This window comes from Schistocerca piceifrons, chromosome 3 (genome assembly GCF_021461385.2).
Source record: "Schistocerca piceifrons isolate TAMUIC-IGC-003096 chromosome 3, iqSchPice1.1, whole genome shotgun sequence".
Taxonomy (NCBI): Eukaryota; Metazoa; Arthropoda; class Insecta; order Orthoptera; family Acrididae; genus Schistocerca; species Schistocerca piceifrons.
Window position 1 is genome coordinate 201,426,137 of NC_060140.1, and position 24,013 is coordinate 201,450,149.

Genomic DNA, 24,013 nt, shown 5'->3' on the forward strand with positions numbered 1-24,013 from the left:
CATGGAAGGAAAACCACTAGGCAAAATTAAACAGTGGAAAGTCATGAATGGAATAATACCAAACAATTGTTATTCCATCAATGACTTTCCATTGTTTGATTTTGTCTAATGGATTTCATTCCGTCCCACAACCCAATGTTGTTTCCCTGTGTTACTATTGTACAGTGCCTTATTCTACTCTGTGTCTGTCCTTTACTTTCTCTTCTTTCCTGCATTTCATTGTCACCTTCCAAACCACACATGTTCATGTGATTAGCTTTTGTTCATATAGATATACAATCAAATTAGGGGAAATGTCTGTCTAAATGATGGTACAAAATCAGTAGAAAGCACAAGTACAGTTCGTAACTGATGATATAATACAAATTACATTCTTCATAGCACTCAACATTTAGAAATACACAATAGAGAATATATTGGAATATATGCTTGAGTTTTAATGTAATCAGCAAAAGATAATGGGGAAAGAGAACAAACAGCACATTCAAATCGTACATTAAATGTTAGAATGTAGATTTTTGAAACAAATTTATCTATATTTTGCAAAAACAGACATAATGTCTTATGGGACAACCGCAATCAGTGATTTTATAATGTTACTTAAAATCCGTCTTGATTGCAAATTTTTTTTTATTATTCATATGACCGGTTTCGGTTCATTCAGAACCATCTTCAGATCTGATATTTAAGTTACAGGAGTAACCCGTCCAATTCAGCAACTTTCACATGCTATAATGTTACTTAAAATCCGTCTTGATTGCAAATTTTTTTTTATTATTCATATGACCGGTTTCGGTTCATTCAGAACCATCTTCAGATCTGATATTTATGTGTATCTATCAGCTGTACTGAGCTGAGGTAAGTACTGGCCAGCCCCTCTATCTCTTTGTTAGTATTTGTTATGAAGTTACTGGGTTTCATTTCCTCTTTTCATAAGTGTTGCCTTAGAAGAGCAAATCATGAAAGTTATAACTAGTGCGCATTCATTAAACACTTCCATAAATTGGGAACATTATAGAATTTCACATATACATCAATAGAGAGTGATGTTTTGCCCTTTGACAACAAACTAATTAAGCTTTGGATTGTAACACACAAGTAACATACTGTGTATAAAACTTAGATGCTACTAACTGCTACCAGTACCATCAGAATTGCACGCTCGATTAAACAGATACTGACTCCCACATAATGTTCCATACATTCTGTAATGAAGGCTAGCCCTCAGATATGTGAAAAGAGTCAAGCTATACATCAACAGTTGGAAGCATCCACTGCTGGTCACTTCTGTGAAGCATGCTGGCAACAAATTATGTCTAGTGTTAATGTGTTCACACTGATAATCATGGGAATTATTTTATATGTGTATACTAGAAGAAAAACATCCACTTTGAAGAGAGCCACTGCTCCTTTTATACTACTTGGCCGCTGTTTTCAACTAATGTTTCAAACACAGCATATATGTAACTCAGCACAAAGCACCATTAGCTGTCCATGTACTGAACTGGCAAAGTCCAGATCTATTTAATACAAACACTTCTGCATTGTTGAGTAATTAAGCTGTGTCACAAAGGAGATTTCAGTTCAGCAAACAAGCCATCAGAGGGATATGTGGTGTTACAAAATGAAGGCTACTGCTGAAGATGTGAGGTATTCAAAATTAAATCACATGTGCTTAATCCAGTGAGTAATCTGTTATCAGTAACATGGACTGGTTCAAAACAACCTACTGCCCTTAGTCTGTAAATATGAAACAGGATGCCTGTCTGCCTTTAGCCCTGACTTTCTTATTATATGAAAGAAAGAGTCCATTACTTTAGTGTACATTGCCATGGTACCATCAGTAGGGGTAGCATGGTAGTGCATAAGCTTGTGGCCTTTTTCACTGACAATGCACTTACTGATACTGCACGGCTGTATTCACCTACAATAATTAATACATATCTAAGGAAATGTGTTGTTTTTGTTTCTCACAGCTGAAGATGAATATATGGCTTTTGGACTTAGTGGCTCTACCGACAGAAGTCAGATGATAAATTCTGATGTTGCAGTGACATATGTTGAAACTTACCTCGGTCATGCTGATGATTACAACATTACTGCACAGTCTCCTGTAAGTTCTTTAGTTTACTAGCAATCTTTGACTCTGTATAAGTGTGCTAATATTTTAGTACCATTCATTGATAAGGGTAAAACATTTTATTCATGCTGCCAAAAATTATCTTTGTATGAAGAAGAAAAAATACATGACATTAGTCTCAGGTGCCAAATTAGTCTCAGGTGCCAATTATCTGTAGTTAATGAAATCAGAAATTGTAGATCAAGAGAAAAATAACACCATTGTGTATTTATCAGTAATGAAGTAATGATGAATTTGCCAATCTTAGTGTTCTCAGTTCATGATAAACATGTGGTCATATCTATTTACTTTCTGCTGTGTTCATTTTTAGTCAATACAGTGGCAATTGCTCATTACAGAAATTAATTCATGGACATATGGCTGGATCTCAGTTCCTAGTTGGTACATTATTTCTGCAAATGACCAAAATTCCATTATCAGGAATGTTGAGAAACAGTTCATGTTCAAATACTATGCTTGTTCGACATGAAGATCTGAACTGTATACCTGTGAACTTATTTCTAGAAGAGTCATAGTTACTCGTGTATTTAGCAAAAACCATCAATGACTAGTATAATCTGTCATTTAAAAGGTTGGTCATGTCTTTTGATCATTCTTGTTCTTTTGATAGCACTTTCATTTATTTAGATGAACAGAGGAGAAAATAATACAAAATATTAATTAAAATGAGCAACTCTTCTATTTAATTGGAATTTGCTTCTGAGTAATTGTTCTTGTTTATTATTATCCCATAGACAGTTCTAGAGAATTTCAAATATTATTGTGTTAGAAATCTTTCTGGTAACTGGTTTTCATCCAAGTGAAGTAAAAGTAGGTAGATTGTTCCATTAAGAAACTCAGGGCATATACACCACATACACAATGAAATAATATCTACAGAACAAGAAATTATTACTGCAAGGTGTGCTCTTTTTGGTGCTCTGTATAAGTGATTTTTCATCAAATACACTGATGAGCCAAAACATTATGACCACCTGCTTAAGAGCTTGTTTGTCTTTCTTTGGAGAGAAGTGCCTTACTGATTGTGTGTATCAGGAATCCGACAATTTGTTGGTAGGTTTGTAGAGATGTGTGGGATTAGATGTCTGTGCACAGGTCATATAATTCATGTAAATAATGAACTGCTGATTTGCTTACTCAATGATAGTGCCTGACAGCGACCCAGATGGGCTCTACAGGATTTACATCTGGCAAATTTGGTTACTGAAACATCAGCTTGAGTTCATTGTAATGCTCCTCGAACCACTGTAGGACGGTTCTGGCTCTTAGACACAGACAATTATACTGCTGAAAGATGACATCGTTGTCGAAGTAAACAACAAGTGTGATGTGTGGAGGTGATTCGCAGCTGTCAGTGCATCAGTCATTACTACCACAGGTCCCGTGCAAACACAGGACAATGTCTCCGATAGCATAATACTGCGTCCACCAACCTGCGTCTGGCGTGCTGCACGTTTTGAGCTACCATTCACCTCAGTGATAGTGTTTGTGGAGACGGCTATTGACATATTGTAGCAAAAATGTGATTCACCCAAAGAGCTGACATGTTTCCCTTGATCAATGGTCAAATCTCAATGGTCTCATGCCCACTGCAGTTGTAATTGCCGATGCCATTGGGTCAAGGTGTGAACACATAGGGTTCAGCAGTATAAAGAATTTAATATATGATAAACAATAAACTTCAAACAGAAACTGAAATCATATCTACTTGACGGCTTTTTCAGCTCCATAGAAGAATTTCTGAATGTGTAGCAGTGTGATGTGTGTGTGTTTCAGAGAGGGAGAGAGATATATTGAACATAGTTAAGTATAAATCATGGTATGCATTTGATGAGAAAATGTGCTGTTATAGCCCAGCACTAACTGGGGGAAGAATTTTGTGTAATTGTAAAGTTTTGTACAGTGGTAGAGTGGAGTGTCATCAGCAACATACTAAAAAGCCATGTGGACAGAATCTATGTGAGTGTGGGTCTGGGGGAGACAGGGGGTATATGTAAGGGTCACATTATTAGGTTTTTCTTGAATATCTTGAAAGCCACTGCATGTATCAAAGATGTTTCCCAGTACAAAATTAAACTGTATTACATTTAGTACAAAAATGTCTTATTCAATTATTCTCTAGGACTAATAGTTTCATGTTGCATAGGATGGAAAAAATCACAGATTATTAAAAATAGTATTTTAATGGTATAAAATTGATGTTTATTGTTAAACAAAGTTGTCTAAGAAGAACAAATATTAAATGTGTTTACCACATTTAAGCGCAGTAGAACCATATTAAGGGATAATTGTTTTGTAGGGGTGAAACATTGTGGAAAGGTGGGGCACGAGGTTAGAAGCACAAGGGAAGATACAACACCAGATTTTTCACGCAGTTCCCTCCTTCATAGGTCTGCAAAATGAAGGGTGAGCAGGCGATTCCCCTTCAGCTTTATCACACTACGCCACAATAAGCAACTACAGGGTATTTCATATAGTTATACTGATACTTTTGCAGCTCACCTTATGAACCAGTGGTGACACAGTGTACAGACAATCCTGTTTTTTCCCCCATGAAGTGCATTAACACTACATGTAATACAGATATGAATTACTAATTATCCAAATACAGGAAAAGCATATATACAGAACCTATGTAAATTTCTGGACACTGTTCCCTAGTGCTGGAGGAAAATTGAGTCTTTGTCATCCTGCATGGCAGCTGCAGCATTTTTCTGGAAATGCGATATTCTCCACCATGAGTGCTGCTTGCATTTCAGTTTACAGACAGACTAAGCCTCCCCAGCATTTGCTTTGCCCTTCTCTTACGTAAGTAGGCAAAATAATTTCACTGAGCTCGTACTTATACATGGGTTGTCACATAAGACATTACAATCCCTTTTGTGAACGGTTCCAGATATCAAATGACGTTTTCAGCAAATGATAGTACACTAGTGATACTAAAATTGGAAAGCAATGCGGCCAAAGTTGGCCATTTCTGTGTAAACATCACCAAGCAGACCTCTAATGCCATACAATGCTACACTAATAAGAAAAATCTAATTACCTATATGGCATACATAAAGGGTTAACTATGATTTTTGTGTATGGATCTACAGCATATGCTAGCTTCTGGTGCATCAGATGGGGCTTAGAAAAACAATCTATAATGTGTGTATGTATCCAGGTTTTTGTGGAAACAGCTATAGTTTCATCAGGCAGTTTTCCATTTAAACTGTCCAAGTTGCTGCTTGCTTTTAAAAGCCAAAATGAAAATGTCGGTCATTCATGCTTACTGCTGATAGCCTTATTCACAGAAAATAAAACTAGTTTATTGGCTTTGTTAGATTTAAAATAATAATAATAGTAATCACTACTTAGTGTCTTCCAATCTGGGAGCTTCGTGACTAATAATAATAATAATAATAATAATAGTACCTTACCTCCCTTTGTTGGAGATGCCTGAATGCTTCTTAAAAGTAAAACACGTGCTAGTGAACAAATATGTCTATAGACACTATTCAAAATTTTAATTAGGTGGAATTCACTTTAAATAAACTAAGAAAATATTTTATTCAAAATAACTGATGACATGTCACCCTCAAAATAAATGCTTTTCTTAAGGAAATGTAGTTTTACACTTTACTCAAGCATATGCTCCAATTGTATACCATCGACTGCAAAGCATATTTGAAATCACTGTTCAGGACATAGATGAACAGATGAAAGTAAATTGGATGATATACTGTTGCATGCTATGACGATTCAATGGCGCATACTTCCTGGTGTAGGGGGGGAGAGACGCTTGATGGTAGACTGCATTTTTCAGTGCTCCCCATAGAAAGAAATCAAGAGAAGTCAGATCAGGGGACCTGTGAATGACAATTGTCTGATTGATCCCACATTCTTTGGCAATACATTTTATGCCATCAAGTGGACTAATAAGTACCATAGCCACAACAACTTCTTCGTGTGCTCTGTCAGTTGCAGTTTTCATTCTCATCCTCTGATGTTGAAGCTGCCTGTTCACACTAGTGATTTAATACACGAATCAAAAAAAGTTTTGCATCACCACGGTTCCAAGAGTTCTGGAACCTGTACAGAAAATTGGAATAGGGGTCAACATAAACATCATTTCCACCCTTTTTATTGCCCATGAAAACCACACATTGCATGTTGTACCACCATACAGGAGACCTTCAGAGGTGGTGGTCCAGATTACTGTACACACCAGTACCTCTAATACCCAGTAGCACGTCCTCTTGCATGATGTATGCCTGTATTTACCATGGCATACATTCCACAAGTTCATCAAGGCACTGTTGGTCCAGATTGTCCCCCTCCTCAACGGTGATTCGGCGTAGATACCTTAGAAGGGTTGGTTGGTCACGTCATCCATAAACAGCCCTTTTCAATCTATCTCAGGCGTGTTCAATAGGGTTCATGTCTGGAGAACATACTAGCCACTTAAGTTGAGGGATTTCATTATCTTGAAGGAAGTCATTCACAAGGTGTGCATGACGGGGGTGCAAATTGTCGTCCGTGAAGACAAATACCTTGCCAATATGTTTCCGATATGATTGCACTATTGGTCAGAGGATGGCATTCACGTGTTGTACAGCTGTTACAGCGCCTTCCATGACCACAAGTGGCGTACGTCGGCCCCACATAATGCCACCCCAAAACATAAGAGAACCTCTACCTTGCTGCACTTTCTGGACAAGGCATAAGGCAGTCAGCCTGACCAGGTTGCCTCCAGACACGTCTCCGATGATTGTCTGCTTGAAGAAATATGCGACACTCATCGGTGAAAATAACGTGATCCCAATCCAGAGCGATCCATTCTGCATGTTGTTGGGCCCATCCGTACCGCACTGCATGGTGTCATGGTTGCAAAGACGGAGCTTGCCATGGACGTCAGGGGTGAAGTTGCGTATCATGCAGCCTATTGCGCACAGTTTGAGTTGTAACACAACGTCCTGTGGCTGCACGAAAAGCATTATTCAACATGGTGGTGTTGCTGTCAGAGTTCCTCTGAGCCATAATCCGTAGGTGGCGGTCATGTCATCGACAGTTCCTGTCTCTCTGTATCTCCTTCATGCCTGAACAATATCACTTTGGTTCACTCCGAGACACCTGGACACTTCCCTTGTTGAGAGCCCTTCCTGGCACAAAGTAACAATGCGAACGTGATCGAACTGGGGTATTGACAATCTAGGCATGGTTGAACTACAGACAACACGAGCCCTGTACCTCCTTCCTGGTGGAATGACTGGAACTGATCAGTTGTCGGACCCCCTCCATGTAATAGCCGCTGCTAATGAATGGTTGTTTACATCTTTGGGCAGGTTTAGTGACATCTCTGAACAGTCAAAGAAACTGTGTCTGTGGTACAATATCCACAATCAGTGTCTATCTTCAGGAGTTCTGGGAACTGGGATGGTGCAAAACTTTATTGATGTGTGTAATCTGGGCAGTTCCCTGGCACGGGATCGTGACGATCAGGGTAGACATCCCTATACCACTTTAGAGCTTTGACATCATTTCTTTGACATTTGCTGGATAAAAATAGTATGTATAACTTCTCATTGGTGTACACGTTTGCATGCAAAGGATGTTCAGGCAGAAACGACTTACTGATAGGTGACACAGTCCCTGCTAGTTTTGGATTGCAGACAAGTTAACAGTTGAAAGGCTTCATACAACAATGTAGCATGGCATGAGCATGTTTACAACACAATAGCCTGGACTCGCATTCGGGAGGACGACGGTTCAATCCCGCGTCCGGCCATCCTGATTTAGGTTTTCCGTGATTTCCCTAAATCACTCCAGGCAAATGCCGGGATGGTTCCTCTGAAAGGGCACGGCCGACTTCCTTCCCAATCCTTCCCTAATCTGATGAGACCGATGACCACGCTGTCTGGTCTCCTTCCCCAAACCAACCAACCAACCAACAACACAATAGCCAAGTCCAACTGACTTGCATTTCAATTTTAGAATATTTCTCAGATTGAAATTTCCTGGCAGATTAAAACTGTGTGCCTGACCGAGACTCAAACTCGGGGACTTTTTCCATCCGTGGGCAAGTGCTCTACCAACTTGGCTACAAAAGCACAACTCACACCCCGTCCTCACAGCTTTACTTTTGCCAAGTAAAGCTGTGAGGACAGGGCGTGAGTTGTGCTTGGGTAGCTCAGTTGGTAGAGCACTTGCCCGCGAAATTCAAAGGTCCCGAGTTTGAGTCTCAGTCCGGCACACAGTTTTAATCTGCTAGGAAGTTTCATATCAGCACACACTCCACTGCAGAGTGAAAATCTCATTCTGAATTTCTCAGATCAACTGGGCTACCCAAGCACAACTCACATCCCGTCCTCACAGCTGTACTTTTGCCAAGTAAAGCTGTGAGGACAGGGTGTGAGTTGTGCTTGGATAGCTCAGTAGGTAGAGCATTTGCCCGCGAAATTCAGTGGTCCCGAATTTGAGTCTCGGTCCGGCACACAGTTTTAATCTGGTAGGAAGTTTCATATCAGCGCACACTCCGCTGCAGAGTGAAAATCTCATTCTGAATTTCTCAGATTGCATTTTAAGGAGTTTCAACCTCAGAATTAACAAGTATTATAATAATGAATTCATATTTTCAAGCACTTATGGATGACATTAAAAAAGTATATTTTTCCATTACAAAAAAATCATACTTGCTTCAATAACTTGATCAAGACAAGAGTTCAGACTTATTATCGCACACTAAAGTATGTACCATTAGCACAGTATCATTTGCTGAAAACCTTATTTCGATATCTGGAACCATTCACAAAGAAAAAGGGGTGTTACTTCTTACGTGACTCACACTGTATAGTGGAGTTATTTTAAGTGTATCAAGTGAGTACTTCTTTGCAGTTGTTAAGTGAGACTTTATTTAAAATATATTCCTATAAATAATGACAATATTATGAAAAGGATAGTTGCTACTCACCATATAGCGGAGATGCTGAATAGTCACAGACAGGCACAACAAAAAGACTGTCAGCAAGTAAGCTTTCGGCCAAAAAGGCCTTCATCAGAATTAGACAACACACACACACACACACAAACACACACACACACACACACAGGCAAACACAAAGCACACATACATGACCAGCTTTGGATGCCAAGGCCAGACTGCAAGCGGCAGTGCATGATGGGACAAGCAAACTGGGTGGTGGGGATAATGAGCAGGCGGGGAGTGGGAGCAGTAGCAGGGTAGGTGTGTGGGGTACAGTTAAGTGCTCCTTGTGGGAGTGTACAGGGAGGTGGTGGGGAGAGGATAGGGTAGCTACTTGCAGTTGGGAGGTTAGATGGATGGGGGGGGGGGGGGGGGGGCAGCGGGAAAGGAGAGAAGTAAAAAAACTGTGGGTGTATTGGTGGAATAAGGGGACTGTGTAGAGCTGGAATGGGAACAGGGCAGGGGATAGGTGGGCAAAGGAAAAGACTATCAAAGGTTGAGGCCACGAGGGTTACAGGAACGTAGGGTATATTGCAGGGTGAGTTCCCATCTGTGCATTTCAGAAAAGCTGGTGTTGGTGGGAAGGATCCAGATGGCACATGCTGTGAAGCAGTCATTGAAGTGAAGAATGTTGTGTTGGGCAGTGTGCTCAGCAACTGGGTGGTGAAGCTGTTTCTTGGCTACAGTTTGTCAGTGGTCAGTCATGTGAACAGACAGCTTGTTGGTTGTCATACCAATGTAGAATGAAGCACAGTGGTTCCAGCTTAGCTTGTAGATCACATGACTTGTTTTACAGGTTGCCCTGCCTTTGATGGGATAGGTGATGCTCGTGACCAGACTGGAGTAGGTGGTGGTGGGATATATGTGGGATGGGTCTCACATCTAGGTCTATTACAGGGATGTGAGCCATGAGGTAAGCGGTTGGGAGCAGGGCTTGTGTGGGGAAGGACAACGATATTGTTTAGGTTCAATAGGTGGGCGAGTAGCACTGTGGGAGGGGTCGGAAGGATACTGAGTAGGACATTCCTCATGTCACGGCACGGCGACAGGTAGTTGAAACCTTGGTGCAGAATGTGATTCAGTTGCTCCAGTGCTGGGTGGTATGAAGTAACAAGGGGAATGCTCCTCTGTGGCCAGACAGTGATACTTTGGGAGGTGTTGGGTCACAAGAACTTGTACCTCATGCTACCAACTCCCCCCCACTCCTTTTCCTCCCTACTACAGTTCACACCTAACAACTTCACTTAATCTAGTCACATTTGCCATCCCTCTTTCTCACACTTACCCACCCAGACAACTGCAACCCACGTTACAATCTTTTATTTATTTTGTCTTTGATCTCATTGTGTTTTCACGTCAGTGTCAGTTGGTTTTTGTGTATGACTACCAGCCTACTCCCTCAGATTTCATCTGGTTTCCTCCTACCTCATCCGTTTCATCCTTTTTATAATTTTTCTGATGTGTTTTGGTGCATTTTTGCCAATTTTTTGGATGTATTTCTATGTTGTTTAGATATTTTTATGAATTTTGTCCTCCACCATGGATCCTTGCTCCTTCCATCTGCATCAATACAGAAAAGCTTCACCTACATCAGTTCAGAAAAGTTTCCTTATCCTTAGCCAGAACCCATCCCACATACTGTTCCTGCATTATTGCTTGGCTCATGGAATCCCCGCAAATGATCTTACCATCAAATTACCCATATCTGGCTGCAACTCTTCCTTCCACAGTGACATCCATCTGTTCAGATTCCATGAGTCCTCAACCCTCACCGACAGAGTCCTGCCAAATCCTATGCATCAGGCCCAAACCTCCTTGCAATATCTCCTCCCCATTCGTAAAATTCTCCTGCTATGTAATCCCAACTTCCTGAATCTCATGTCACACATTGAAACTCTAGCCCTAGAGGTATTAGAGGAGCATGCATAATGCCACCTCAAAAGATTCTCCACTCTGTTCACTTTTTACTCCCATCTTGGACTACCACTATCCACCACCTCTAAAACATCCCCAAATCTCCTCGTACCTGACAAACCCTGTCTCACAGACCTACTACATTTATCCCATCCTCTAAAACTTCCTCCAACCACCACACAGAATCCAGAATCCAAACAGACCCAAAACACGGTCACGAACATTTCCTCCAAAAGCCTTAGCCCCACAGAAGTATCAGTCCTTTCCAAAGGCCTCACTTTTTGCCCCACTCCCAAAGTCAGTCCAGCAGAACCTGTTAGTTGTGGTGTTATGTTGTCAGTACTGTTTGCAAACACTCACAGCAGAACAATGCGTATAACTGTATGTCACTCCATGAAGAGCTATGTGTCACTGTGGTTACATATCTAGTAAACAAGCAAGTATTTTCTAATTTGCTTTGGTGGCATGGTATTTATTAACTACTGTTACTTAGCCATTGAGGCAGTGTTTGTTTATTTGTAGAGACAACTAGAAGCATGCCAAAACACAAAGAATACTCAGTTGATGCAAGACAAGCTGTTCTGCATTCTTTGCAGAAGGGAAAGTCATAGACTAGCGTCGCTAGGGAGTGTGGCATAATATAGTAGCTAATAAGTGTGTGGAGTCGACAGCAAAAAGAGAAAGGAATAGTAGCCAATAAGTCAGGGTTAGGTGGCCCTAAAAAAAGAACAGTGGAGGAGGATCAAAATGATTTGCATGCAGTTTGCTGCTGATCCAAGAAAATAGACTAGGCAAATTAGGGATGATGTGTCTATTTTCTTGTCATTCCTTAGATGACCTTTTTTATGTAGCCTAAAATCATTGAATAGAAAATTATACTATTTGTAGTGACTGGATCAAACTATGTATTTATACAGTTTTTGCAGTTAAATGAATGGTATTATTTAAGATGTTCATGTCGTAAACAAGACCAATCAGTCTTCTCAGTATGCTGTTCACGGGATTACTTCGTGACATACTTTTATTTACTACTACACTAAGGAATTTGGCACTGTTTTCAGTGTTCAGTTTTTTGTCCATATAGCTTATTTTAAGTACTCATTGCATAGTTGTTGCATTGTTGTAAATTTTACATATCTGATTCATAAGTAAGTTCCTTAATGTTTTAACTGTTGTATAACAACGAAAATTATCAATTTTTGACAATATAACGTAACTGAGTGGATAAAAAAATCTACTCACCAAGCGGCGGCAGAACACACACATAAAAAAGAGCTTGCATAAGTAAAATGTTTTGTTATGTGTGTGTTCTCCAGCCCCCGCTCGGTGAGTAGATTTTTTGTCCATCCAATTAAATTATAACTACCATAAGAGTAAGATAAGAATTTTTCCCTTCATCATGCAAACTTATTCAGCATAGTTTTTGTTATTCATCATGTCTGATGTGGTAAATAAATCCATTTGTTTTTTAATCTTGGTTGCACATATTCTACATTTATATATATTAAATTTAATTACAGTGCACTAAAGTACTCGGCCAGTACAAAGGTGTTTGTAAAGATGGACTTCTTGGTGGAACTGATGATAATCAACTCCATACAGCAGTGAGGGAAAATGGCATTAATATAATAACATATAGGAGATCATTAAAATCAGGTGTGTTCACAGTGTACCATTTGTGGTATTACCACAAGGAACTGTTGTTACAGTAACTGTCTGTTGTTATTATTCTGTAGTGCCATGATAAAATCTTACTTCATGTTATGATTCAAATGCATTCTTTTCTCTGATTATGAATTTAGATTACCTTTATTCTAAAAAAAAATGTGTGTCATGAACAGCTGACGCAGGAGATAAGGAATTTCCTTTGGAAGGCACATCATACCTAGTGTGGGCCATTGGAAGATTGGATAAAAACAAGGAACCTATGTTTCATGATCTCTATCCCAAAGGAGATATTAAAGTGGAACTCAACCGCAAGGAGAAGGAGAGTAATTGTTTTGCTTTCACAAGAACTCACGAAAACTTTAGGTAAGTGTCACAATGAGAATCACCGAAACAGGATTGTTTTAGTGTGTTGTATGCTGCCACAGTGACAAAACCATGTTACATGTGGACTTCACACGAGATACTTGTGCCTGTACCTATTATAGATTCCAAAACTCTAATTAGGAACTCCAGCATATGTTGCTTTCCCCGCATAGATGTGGAGAATATATCATACTGTACACAAGGGCTGTTCCAGAAGTACCTGGCCTAATGAAGAAAACAAAGAAATTCTGGGAAAAAACATCTTTAGATACACTGATGAGCCCAAACCTTATGACCGTCTCTTCAATAGCTTGTTTGTCCATCTTTGGAATGAAATACACTATTGATTCTGCGTAACAGGGATCCAACAGTCTGCTGGTAGGTTTGTGGAGATATGTGGCATTAGGTGCCTATGCACAGATCATGTAATTCGTGCAAATAACGGGCCACCGATTTGCATAAGCAGTGATAACGACCCGGGTGGGTTCCATAGGATTTACACCTGGTGAGTATAGTTGCCGAGACACCAATGTGAGTTCACTATAATGCTCCTCAAGCCATTGTAACCTGGTTCTGTTCTGAAGACATGGATAATAATACTACCAAAAAATGACATCACCATCAGGCAAAACATCATGCATGTCATTTGTAGCTGTCAGCATGGCTTTGATTACTACCACAGGACCCATGCAAGTGCAGGAAAATGCCACCCATACCACAATACTGCTCCCACCAGCCTGTGTCCATGGCGGGCTGCACATTTTGAGCCACCATTCACCTGAGTGATGGGGTTTATGGAGACTACCATAGGCCTAGTGTAGCGAAAGCATGATTCACCCGAAGAGTCAACATGTTTCCATTGAGCAATAGTCCAATTACGATGGTCCCATGCCCACTGCAATCGTAATTGACAGTGTCAACATTTGAACACGTAGGGGTCCTCTGCTGCAGAGCACCAATTTCAATGATATACAGTGAACGGTGTGCTTTGAAACACTTGTGTGTGTAGCAGCATTGTGCTCTTTCAGCAGAGATCTCACAGATCACCGTCTATTCAACTTTACAGAGCAGACAAGCTGTCCACATTCTTTGAAGAGATGTGGACATCTAATCATTTAGTACCTAGTGGTAGTTTCACTGTCCTTCTACCTCCTTCTATAGAAGCTCACAACAGTAGCACATGAACATTCGACCAGATTTGTCGTTTTCAAGATACTTGTTCACAGGCCCTGCATAATAATGATTTCCCCTTGTCAAAGTCACTTATATCAATGGATTTCTCCATTTTTAGCCCATATCTTTGCTAGGGTGATCCCCCTTATGTGTTTGCTCTGCTTACATACTTTTGTTACCATGTCACATGCCTGCAACGCCACCAGGTGGCATCCAGGATTACGGTGAGCAGTGGTCATAATGTTTTGGCTGATCAGTGTATAGTCACCTTTCAATTCAGTACACTTTTCCCAGTAATGTTCAATAGTTCAGTACCTCGTTAATAGTGGGAACCTCTGACAAAAATAGACATCAACTGCAGACTTCACATCTTCATTTTGGCAAATCTTTGACCACCATGCCGTTTCTTCGAGTCTAGAAACAGAAAATAGTCAAAGGATGGTAAATGTAGTGAATAGGTTGTATGAAGAAAGGATCTGAACTTTTAACTCATTGATTTCGGCCAAGTTGATAAAGGATGTGTGAAGTGGTGCATTGTTGTGATGAAACAAAACTTTCTTTTTAACCAAATATGGCCTTGTTGTTTGACCTAACCATTCAATACATTCACATAATCCCCACCATTGTTCGCATTTCATTTTTGAAGATAATGAAAATTATATCATGTGTACTGCAAAAAACTGACACCATGACCTTGCCTACAGATGTGAGTCTTTGTTTTCTTTGAAGCTGATACTCCCCTTTTAGTCCACAGTTTTGATTATTGCTATGTCTCAGGTGTGAAGTGATGAACCCATGTTCCATCCGTGGTTATGAATTGAAGCAAGAAACTCAGCTTCATTGCAGCAAAAAATTGCCCAACTTCCTCACGATGCTGTTTTTGTTCCATTGGGAATAAACACAGCACCCATATTGCATGCAGCTTCTCATGTCCAGATTTTCAATCAGTATGCAGTGTACAGCATTTTGAAATGCCTGTGGTGTCTGCTAGCTCACCTACTTTCAGCTGGTGGTCATCCAGTACCATTTTGTGGGTGTTCTTCGCAATTTATGACTTGGTCACCTCATTTGGTCAACCATTGCGATGTTTGCCCTAGCAGCTCACATGGCCTCACGTAAGCCCTGCCATCCAATATTTTACTGTTGTTAATTGAGGAGCAGACACCACCAGAGTGGAATCTAGCTCAGCTTTAATATTAATTGGACTAAAATCTGTCAAACAAAAGTATTCTACCACATAATGATGACCACTTTAATTAATGGTTATAAATTCGCTGAAAGCATTCACTGTTGATCGTTACCACACAAATTCCAAACAGAGTAACATTGTCAAATTCAAACTAGATCTTTATAAGGTTGGTACTTTCTACCATAGTCATTTGTTTGCAACAACAATCAACATCTATACCTCGTGTTAGTACTTCCAGGACAGCCCTTGTACATAACAGCTTTTACTTTAATGAAGCTTGACAAACCTCAAGGATGTGAAATTTACTAATTGCTAAATTATGAAATAAAGTGTTTATTTCAAAATAAAACAACAGGCTACACACAAAAATGACTTCCCCTCAAGATAGGATGAATGTTTTTTGTATACTTAAATGAGCTTCAGGTATACAATTTACCAATATTGCTTAACTTGTGTCTAAGCAGGCCTTCATGAGATACTTGCTGTCTCTGTTCAGGCATCTTCTAGTTAAATTGTTCAGTATTTCAGTGATGCTCTACTATGAGTCAAAGAAACCTGTGACCAGTCACGCAGCCTTTCTTTGTATATGGTTCAGTCTCTCCTGTTAGTTCTATTTAATGTGCATCTCACAAACTTGAGCAAGATTTTAGGATGGGTTGCATGAGATTTTTGTAAGCAATCTCTTTTGCAGAGTGCATTTTCATAGCATCGTACAGTAAATGAAAGTCTGTCATCTGCTTGATCTACCATTGACCCAAATGATCATTCCACTTCATGTCCCCACTAACTGTTACACCTAGGTATTTGCATGATTTGATAAGTGCATAATTTTCAGTTTTGAATATTTAAAGCAGGTTGTCAGTCTTTGGACCACTTTTAAATTTATCAAGTTCTGATTGTATATGTGTGCATTTTTTTCCTGTAGTATTCAAGTATAGTCAACTGTATCATTCTGCTAATAGTCTGAGGCTATCGTTGATAGTCTGAGACAATTGTTAATAATGTGTGATAGGTTGTTAATGTACAGTACATTATGAATAGTAAGAATCATAACACACTTCCCTGGAGCGCGCCTAAAGTTACTTTTACATCTGTTGATGATTCTCCACCCAAGGTAACTTGTTGCATGCTACTACGAAATACTCAGTCCTGTCACAAATTTTGTTTGATACCCAATATGATCACACTTTTCATTAATAACCAATGATGTGCTACTGAATCCAATAGTTTCTGGAAGTTGAGGATTACTGTGTTCACCCATCTGCCTTGATCACAATATATTATAAGAAACCTCGAGTTGAGTTCTGCATGACTGATGTTTACAGAATCGATACTAGATGGCTGCAGTTGAGGTAATTCTGTTTGAAATACCTTGTTATGGTTGAACTCAGAATATCCTAAGATTCTACAACAGATGGATGATTGTTTTGCGTATCACATCTGTTAGCTGTCTCGTACATGGATGTGATCTGTCCTTTCATTCAAGTATTGGGCACAGTTTTTTTGTTCAAGGCATCTACAGTATATTGTAGCTAGAAGAAGGTCTAACTTGCCCTCAAATTTTATATAGAATCTGATAGGAAATCCTTCAGGACTTGGAGCCTTGTTCAGTTTTAGTAATTTGGACTGTTTCTCAACACGTCTCACACTAGTATTACTATAACACAACTTTTCAGGGCTACAAGAATTAAACTAATGCAGTTCCATTGGGTCATCCTATGTAAATAAATGTTTGAAAATGGAGTTCAGCATTACTACTTTTGCTTTGCTACATTCATTTTCCATTCCTGTTCCAGCCATGAGTGGCTGGACTCTAACTTTGATGGCACTGACAGCCTTTAGACATGACCAGAATTCTTCAGGTTTTATGGGAGGTCTTTTGACAATTTTCTGCTGCAGTAGTAATTGAAGGCTTCACTCATTGTCCTTTTGGCAGCCAAATGTGATTCATTTAGCATCTCTCTGTCTGTAGCCCTATGGCTTGTTTTTGCACATGTTTTGCAGTAGTCACCATTTCTTTAGGACTTTTTGTGCAAAGACTGTACACCATGCAGGGATCCTCCCTTTATGACCTGTTTTCTTTGTGCATAATCTATACAATGCTTGCTATTATTGAGCCACTGCATCTCAGCATTCTAGAGCCCAGAGCCAAATGTTTCATGTTCTTCCTTGAGATATGATACCTCTGTCTTTTTATCCAGTTTACTTACCATCTTTGTACATATGTGAATGGTGTGCTGTTGTAATAGCTGCTACAGAGCACTCATGGTCACTGGTACAAGTTTCAGTGTGGACATTGTCAATGAAGTCGGGGTTATTTGTTGCCATTATAACGAGCTTCTCGTTCAGGCCTTGAAGACCCAATGGATGTTGACAGGCTGCTGTACCATCCCCAGCCTTGCAGAATCATGTGGATGAGGTATGGAGGGTCATGTGGTTAGCACACCACTTTCCCAGCCATTTTTCTGGCTTTCCAGACCATGGAGTTACTACTTCTTATTCAAGTAGCTCCTCATTTGGCATCACCAGGCTGAGTGCACTTTGTACCAGTCATTCCACCAAGGAAAAAGTCCTTGTCAGTACCAGGAATCGAATCCAGGTCTTCTGCTTTGCAGCATGTCTATGCTGAGCGCTAAGCTACGGAGACATACATTTGGAGTTATGTCTAATATATTTCCATTATGAGTAGGAGTGGGCAATTAATACTGTTTTGCATTTTTTTTAACTTCTGCTCCTTGCAAATATCAATAAAGTTTATAAGATCTGACACAGTCAAGAATGTGGCACACTGATCTTAAATTTCGATGTAACCTTCATTTGTCTAGATCACGAGTTTATAAGATGGAATGACTGGTTTCAGTTGTGCTAGCATTAATCTTCATATCGTAAAATACATGCACAGTGTAACTATAATGTAATTGACAAAGTAGGGAAAAGATAGATTGCTGCTTACCATAAACATGTGACATTAAGTTGCAGACAGGCACAATTAAAAGACACTTGCACATTAGCTTACGGCTACAGCCTTCATCCGTATATGTTACAGGGCAGATAAAAAATCTACTCACCAAGTGGTGAGAGGAACCCCTCTTCCATCCCCTTCAACTCCTCTCTCAGAAGAAGGAGCCACTGACTGCGAAAGCTTGCAGATTTTGATATTTCTATATGTGTGTTTCCTGCCACTGCATGAATAGATTCTTTTTCAATTCAATTACAATATATTTTCAGATATTGATTATTTTCATTGATATACAAAGTGTAACATGTCACATGTTGTACAATCAAGTACTTTTAATGACCCAGTACTTGACAATATATGTGATGGGATACACTTTGTAATGATATTTTATAATCTGAAGGTGATTGATAGCACAATTGAAACTGGTCATATCATTTTACAAACTCTTGATCTAGACAAGTAAAGGTTACAATACCAGTTAAGTGTTGGGGGATTAAAGTCTCCTTCAGTAATGACAGAATGATTGGGGAACATAAGTACTAGTGATCTGAGGTTTTCTTTAAAGTTTTCGGCTACATTTGGGAGTGAGTGTAGTGGTAGACAGAAGGCCTCAGTTAAAAGCTTTTGCCAATCCTTGATACTAACTCTTTCCCAAATGACTATGCATGCAGTGTATGTTTTCTGTCTCAGTGCATTTGAGTTGCTTGTCCACTTCAGTGAATACCCACCTCCATTTCACATTAGCCTTTGATTACCCCAAAAACTCTCAGCTGTCATTCTTGTGTTTTAATCAGCTGTCTGTGCCTGTCATCATGTTAGCTCTACTCTTTTTCAAGTGCTTCAAACAGTGGTTGTGAATGCTTCAGCAGTAGATATCTAGGATTTTAATGCTGCCACAAATAGAGGGGCCAGTGACCTTGCCACAGTGGTAATACTGGTTCCCATCAGATCACCAAAGTTAAGCGTTGTCAGACTTGGCTAGCACCTGGCTGGGTGACCATCTGGGTCTGTCAAGGACTGTTGGCAAGTGGGGTGCACTCAGTTCTTGTGAGATCAATTGAAGGGCTACTTGACTGAGAAGTAGAGGCTCTGGTCATGAGAACTGACAACAGTCGGGAGAGCAGTGTGCTGACCACACGCGCTTCCATATCTGCAGCCAGTGATGCCTGTTGGCTGAGGTCGACACGACAGCCGGTACTGTTGGCCCTTCTGAGGCCTGTTTGGACAGAGGTACATATGGAGGGGGCTGGGAGTGGTGGGCATTTCTGTGGGTGTTACTCCAACACTTCAGAGCGATCTAGAGTAATCATTATTAACTGGTTCAAATATAGGTTCTTGTGTTTTGAAAAAACCTTTGTGTGTGTGCGCACCACATACTCTTAGCTATCTGTGTGGCACCCTCTGAAATGTAATACTCCCCTGACCATTTTAAGGCATCCTACAGTTTGCAAACTGATGGCACTAGACTAGGAACTCACAGCTTAACTTGTCACAGAACCTTTATAATCTTTGATTCAGGAGTTCTATTTGACTTACAACCAGAGGAGCCATGATCAGATCTGAGGATAATGCTGCAGATTGTGTGTTTCATTGAAATCTGTGAGCAAGGCTGGTCTTCTCAACCTTCTCTGTCATTCACTGGAATGATCAAAGTATGACCTTGGAGCCCATGCAACAGGCATTGTTTGTTCCAGTGTTTGCCACAATCTGCACGTGATCACACCCTTTTCCTTCAAAGACCATCAGCACGGTGTCTTCAACTGGTTGATTGGGGGTCCCCAGGTACAAACACCGAGTGCCCCAGATGATTCTTATTATTTCTTTTTGCCATTTTCCTGAGTACCATTATACATTGTACATTCCGACTACCGACGGTTAAAAGACTCACAACCTTCTGCACTTGCTACCGTATGTCACAAGACACAACAGGCTTCCCAGTGAGTAAAATATGTTGCACTGGCTCAGTTTAGTGTCTGTAGGAGACAACACTTCAACTTTTGCTAAGTGGGGTGGGGGATGTGATCCCCATCACCCATGTACAGAACCACCAGGCCTGTCACTGTCATGCCAATCAAAACCAAGTTGACAAGTAGTTACAGGTCCTGTATTTACTGAAGAATAGACAGTATTTACAGGAGAGGATAATACTCGAGGTATCTTTGATATCTGTAGTATATAACGTAGTAGTTCGGCTAACATACTCATTCACAGTAGATTCCAATTTCTCAGCAGCAGTCAGTATGATTTCCAGCTGTTACAAACAGCAAGTAACTCATTTCATTCCTGAGAGAAGTGTTCACTGTGGAGCTGCATTGTCTCGGGAACAATTGTTTGTCTGAACAGAGAATAAATGTCTTTAAATTGGCCTCAGTGGTTCTCTTTTGATTTCAGGATCTGTTTTGCTATAAGAATAACAAGTTCCTTTTAAAAAATAAAATTTTAACATCCAAGAAAATAGCTTATTTTATAACAACAGAGAAACTTGGTGTAAAATGTATTGATTCTCTAAAGCTACCTGGAACTCTATTTTGAATTTGTGTTTTCTCACTAAAACAAAACCACATAAAAAACTTTAAAATAGCAGAAACTTACAACAAACACACACAGTATGCACTTCTGATAGAAGTGGAAATTAACTGGAAGATGATAGGCATGATATGACAGTTGTAATATATACAGAGCACAATATTGCATATAGCTGTTGACTATGTAACAGCTATTTTAATGTCACAGTCATAATTTTTGAACACCTCTTTTGAAGAAGAAACTGGTCAAGGAGAAAAATATATGGAAATAGTTTACCAATCATATATCTACACTGCAATTAAGGGGTAACTATTTGCTGAACATGATACTCCTACCAAAATTTGTAGAATACACAACTGTACCTCACTGCCAATGATTTGCTGTGAAATACATTATGCGTGACACTCGTAAGCTTCTGAAAATTCTCAAAAATCACATTTGTATACACTGGAATTATAGGGAATGACTGAATGAAGATACTACTGTCAAAATTTGTAGGAAGATTAAGTGTAGTTTACAGTTGATAATTGGTATGTGTTAGGTCTTGAGCATTACTTGAAACATACCAAAATTTTCAAATATGTGTAACATATCACAGTACATAAAGCTTTTGATAGAATCAGTGAAGGGTAACGGGGAAGAAGGCTAATGGGGAAATGATGCGAACACCATGTTTAGTTTGTATGTAAGAAGTTATAATCTAGGATCTTGATGCAAATTTCTCTAACATTCATGGTCTTACTTGTATATAGATATATAAAAATGTATAAATACATGTACAAAATGCATGAATTTTGCACTCCACAATTTAGTGACACCTTCTGCACTTGCTTGTCAAAGATGAACATTGCTGTGTTTGTATATCCAATTCAAAACAGTGAAAACTGTAGAGCAGTATCACAACATGCCTTTTGCTTGTGGTAGTTAACAATGCAATGAGTTCAGCTCAGTTGATGCAGTGTCTGATAAACAATGAATTTAATGTGTGGCATGATATGTTACTTCTACTGCAAGTGCAATTTTGTATTATAGAAGTCACAGAACTAGTTGAAGATGAATTTCGTGTTGTGCCTTAATTTAACTCACAATAGCCTTTGACACTTCATTAATGACTTTACTTTCTTAATTGTTCCAGGGAACCCTGGGAGAAGGCACAGATATTTGATAGATCCATCAGGACATTCAGGGCAATTTTAGGACCAGCAGGGGGTAAAAGAGGTTATCAAGGAATCACTGGTAAGTGTACTGTTGTAATTTTTTATTAGTTTGTAGGTATAGCTTTCTCATATTTAAAACTGTTATTTCATGTGTTGGTAAATATTGATTTATATATAAAAACAAAGATGAGGTGACTTACCGAAAAAAAGCGCTGGCAGGTCGATAGACACACAAACAAACACAAACATACACACAAAATTCAAGCTTTTGCAACAAACTGTTGCCTCATCAGGAAAGAGGGAAGGGGAGGGGAAGACGAAAGGAAGTGGGTTTTAAGGGAGAGGGTAAGGAGTCATTCCAATCCCGGGAGCGGAAAGACTTACCTTAGGGGGAAAAAAAGGAAAGGTATACACTCGCACACACGCACATATCCATCCACACATACAGACACAAGCAGACATATTTAAAGACAAAGAGTTTGGGCAGAGATTTCAGTCGAGGCAGAAGTGTAGAGGCAAAGAAGTTGTTGAAAGACAGGTGAGGTATGAGTGGCGGCAACTTGAAAATTTCAACAACTTCTTTGCCTCTACACTTCTGCCTCGACTGACATCTCTGCCCAAACTCTTTGTCTTTAAATATGTCTGCTTGTGTCTGTATGTGTGGATGGATATGTGCGTGTGTGCGAGTGTATACCTTTCCTTTTTTTCCCCCTAAGGTAAGTCTTTCCGCTCCCGGGATTGGAATGACTCCTTACCCTCTCCCTTAAAACCCACTTCCTTTCGTCTTCCCCTCCCCTTCCCTCTTTCCTGATGAGGCAACAGTTTGTTGCGAAAGCTTGAATTTTGTGTGTATGTTTGTGTTTGTTTGTGTGTCTATCGACCTGCTAGCGCTTTCGTTCGGTAAGTCACCTCATCTTTGTTTTTATATATAATTTTTCCCACGTGGAATGTTTCCTTCTATTATATAAATATTGATTTAGCTATATACATGATATTAGACACATAATAAATGTTCCACAATGGGATAGACAAAAAACCGACACACCAAGCAGCGGCAGGAGAAAATAAATACAAAGATACTAAAATGTGTAAGCTTTCAGAGACAGGGGTTCCTCCTTCTGGCTGAACAGGTGAAGGGGAGGGAAGAGGAGTGAAGGAGGAGGACTGGTGAGGTTTAGGAAATGGAGAGAGTTCGGGAAAGTCGCCCAGAGCCCTGGCTCAGGGGCGACTCACTGTATGGGATGAGAATGAAACACTGATTGTTGAGGACAACACCAGATGAGATTTTAAAACCGGAGAGCTTAAAAGTGGAAGGTGGGGTAATACACAAAATATAGATTACTGACAGAACGTCAAGTACGAGTTAATAAGAGTAGAAAGCCAAGTGCATTATAGTGGCAGGGGTGGGGAGACAGGTCAGATAATAAAAGATATATAAGACTAAAAGGGAGTGAAGAAAGGAACAGGGGACAGATCCCGCCTGTGGAGTTCTGAGAAACTGATGTCTGGGGGAAGAATCTAGATGCCATGTGTGGTAAAACATGCACTGAGGCAGGACATTCTCTGCAACAGGATGTTGTGTGTTGCCAATATACACCCTGTGCCTATGTCCACTCATCCTAAATGATAACTTTGTGGTGGTCATGCCAATGTAAAAGGCTGAACAGTGTTCACATAACAGCTGGTACACAACATGTGTCATTACACAGGTGGCTCTCCCTTTTATAGTATATGTTTTGCCAGTTCCAGGGCTGGTATGAGTGTTGGTAGGAGGGTGCATAGGGCCAGTCTTATAGTGGGGTCAATCACAGGTGTACAAGTCATACATTAGGGAAAAGGATGCAGTAGGTACGTAGGGTGTGACAAGTATATTATGAAGATTAGGGAGCTGATGAAAAGCCATTCTAAGTGTAGTGGGCAAAATGTTGGACAGAATGGACCCCATTCCAGGGAGTGGTTT

General features: G+C 39.9%; 1 protein-coding gene across 1 annotated transcript in view; it reads left to right on the forward strand.

Annotated features, from left to right (window-relative positions):
• The window catches only part of LOC124787651 (protein Skeletor, isoforms B/C), a 64,951-nt gene that overhangs the window by 20,907 nt on the left and 20,031 nt on the right, over positions 1-24,013 (forward strand). Inside the window, exons 7-10 of the mRNA XM_047254449.1 lie at positions 1,977-2,113; positions 12,539-12,674; positions 12,860-13,049; positions 22,032-22,132. Of these exons, the coding sequence (XP_047110405.1) occupies positions 1,977-2,113; positions 12,539-12,674; positions 12,860-13,049; positions 22,032-22,132 (564 nt within the window). The remainder of the gene's footprint in view (positions 1-1,976; positions 2,114-12,538; positions 12,675-12,859; positions 13,050-22,031; positions 22,133-24,013) is intronic.